Source organism: Sardina pilchardus, chromosome 22 (genome assembly GCF_963854185.1).
Source record: "Sardina pilchardus chromosome 22, fSarPil1.1, whole genome shotgun sequence".
In the NCBI taxonomy this organism is placed as follows: domain Eukaryota; kingdom Metazoa; phylum Chordata; class Actinopteri; order Clupeiformes; family Clupeidae; genus Sardina; species Sardina pilchardus.
Window position 1 is genome coordinate 8,587,054 of NC_085015.1, and position 2,500 is coordinate 8,589,553.

The window sequence follows — 2,500 nt, forward strand, 5'->3', positions numbered from 1 at the left end:
AGGGGGAAACCACAACCAATCTGTGCTTCACTCAAACTGCGCTGCTACGGTGGGGGGTGGTGTGGGTCTGCAATGCATGAAGCCTGAAATCTGATGCTTGGATGATGACAGTGAGAGAGGCAGAGAGGGAGAGAGGGAGAGGAGGAGCCCTGGGCAGACACACAGAGCCATGCATAATAAATATCAGCACCCCGAACACCTCCCGAAAACAAACAGACCCCTGTCTGCGGCGGCGTCCTCCGCGCTGCCCCTCCTGAATGGACAATGACACGGCCGAGCGGGCGGGCGCGTGCGTGTGTGCAGAGGCACTGAGGCGAGGTTCGAGCGCGTTTGTTTTTCCCCCCTCGCAACGTCTGATGGAAGTTCTGACATCAGTGCTGCGATTAACTCGATAACACACACACACACACACTCATGCACGTACACATGCACACACATACACGCGCACACACACACACACACATGCATGCATACACTCACACAAACACACACGCACACACACACAAAACACACACATGCATACACGCACATACACACACACACACACACACATACACACACACACGCACACACACACACGCACAGTTAGCAGCTCCTTTTTTCCCTTTTGCATAAGCACACGCTGCTTCTAGTTCTGCAGCCTCAGGACTTGGAGACAGAGAGAGGAAATAGAAGACTGATTGAAATTGATGCATAGACTGAAGAGGGCGGGTGTGTGTGTGTGGGGGGGGGGGGGAGTTCGTGGATAGAAACTCACAGCAATGCTGAAACTTCACAGCCTTGTGAGAATTCATAAAGTGCCCAAGTGAGAATTTCAGCTCGCATGCGACACACACTTGAGTCAGCAAAGCGCTGCAAATGTTTCTCAAAAAACCTTCCTATGGGTCCAGCTCAGCTTCAAAAAGCCACTCTTACTGTAGCCATTAAAATGCCTCGGCTCCTAGGATTTTGCTGCAGGCATACGATGCATTGTTCAATATGAATGCATAAAATAGAATTGTTACGTAAGTAGAACGTTTTCATAATGATCACCATTTGCGTTCTGCTCTTCAGGTGGAGCCAGAGACCCTGTCGGTGATCAAGTGGATGCAGAACTACAACTTTGTGCTGTCGGCGAACCTCCACGGGGGCGCGGTGGTGGCAAACTACCCCTTCGACAAATCCCGGGAGGCCCGCATCCGGGGCAAGACCACGTACTCCGCCTCGGCCGACGACAAGCTCTTCAAAAAGGTGCCGCGCGTGAAGGAAAATAAACTGTGGTGACATGTGGCGTTGGGAATGTTTGGAGTTATGTGATCTCGCGTGCATTTATTTGCCCGTCTGTCTGACAATTGTGTGTATGTCTGCTTGTGTGTGTGTGTGTGTGTGTGTGTGTGTGTGTGTGTGTGTGTGTGTGTGTGTGTGTGTGTTCAGCTGGCAAAAACCTACTCCTACGCCCACAGCTGGATGCACAAAGGCTGGAATTGCGGAGACTACTTTGATGAAGGGATTACCAACGGGGCCCGCTGGTACTCGCTCTCCAAAGGTGAGAGCCCATCTGTGCTTCTAGATCTCTACCGTAATTTCCCGACTATTAGCCGCGGCTTATACATTGATTTTGCAAAATTTCTTCCATTATGAGGTTAATACAGGGGGTCAGTTAATATGGTGTTAATATAGTTTTGTCTCTTTTAACTGGCATAAAACAATGTCCTGCGGCTTATACATGATGCGGCTTATATGCGGGAAATTACTGTACTTGGACAGATTATGCTTTATTCTAGATCTCTACTTTGCCTGGACAGATTATGTATTCTTCTAGATCTCTACATTAGCCTAGACAGATTATGCACTCTTCTAGATCTCTTAGCCTGGACAGATGATGCATTCTTCTAGATCTCTGCATTAGCCTTCTTCTAGGTCTCTTAGCCTGGACAGATTATGCATTCTTCTAGATCTCTTAGCCTGGACAGATTATTAATTCTTCTAGATCTCTGCATTAGCCTTCTTCTAGATCTTTACATTAGCCTGGACAGATTATGTATTCTTCTGAGACGACCAGTAGTAACTTCAACTGCATTATATTTCCCCGACCAAAACCCCAGTCACATAACCTCACATTCCTTTAAGTCTGCAATTAGTGATGAAAAACATGAAACTGAAACCTTATGACATTATACTGTAGCTAAATATCCAACCCTAAAGCTGGTTTTGCAAATGATACGTAGCAAAAGGTGTTCATTTCCGTATGGGGACATCTTGAAGGTTATAATCCAACAACTGAGTAGCACAGATTGAAAATGTGCCTTTGTTGTGAAGTGATTTTTTTAATGAGTATTGAATGGATATGCCCACAGTGTTGCCTGAGCTGGTAGAAATGATATATGTGTGTGTGTGTGTGTGTGTGTGTGTGTGTGTGTGTGTCCTCAGGAATGCAGGACTTTAACTACCTCTACAGTAACTGCTTTGAGATCACGCTGGAGCTGAGCTGTGATAAATTCCCCCCGGCCTCCGCTCTGCA

General features: G+C 47.2%; 1 protein-coding gene across 1 annotated transcript in view; it reads left to right on the plus strand.

The window, feature by feature from the left end:
* The window catches only part of cpn1 (carboxypeptidase N, polypeptide 1), a 16,836-nt gene that overhangs the window by 10,116 nt on the left and 4,220 nt on the right, over positions 1-2,500 (plus strand). Inside the window, exons 4-6 of the mRNA XM_062525899.1 lie at positions 1,054-1,230; positions 1,414-1,525; positions 2,410-2,500. The exon at positions 2,410-2,500 is cut by the window's right edge and continues 49 nt beyond it. Coding sequence (XP_062381883.1) covers positions 1,054-1,230; positions 1,414-1,525; positions 2,410-2,500 — 380 coding nt within the window. The remainder of the gene's footprint in view (positions 1-1,053; positions 1,231-1,413; positions 1,526-2,409) is intronic.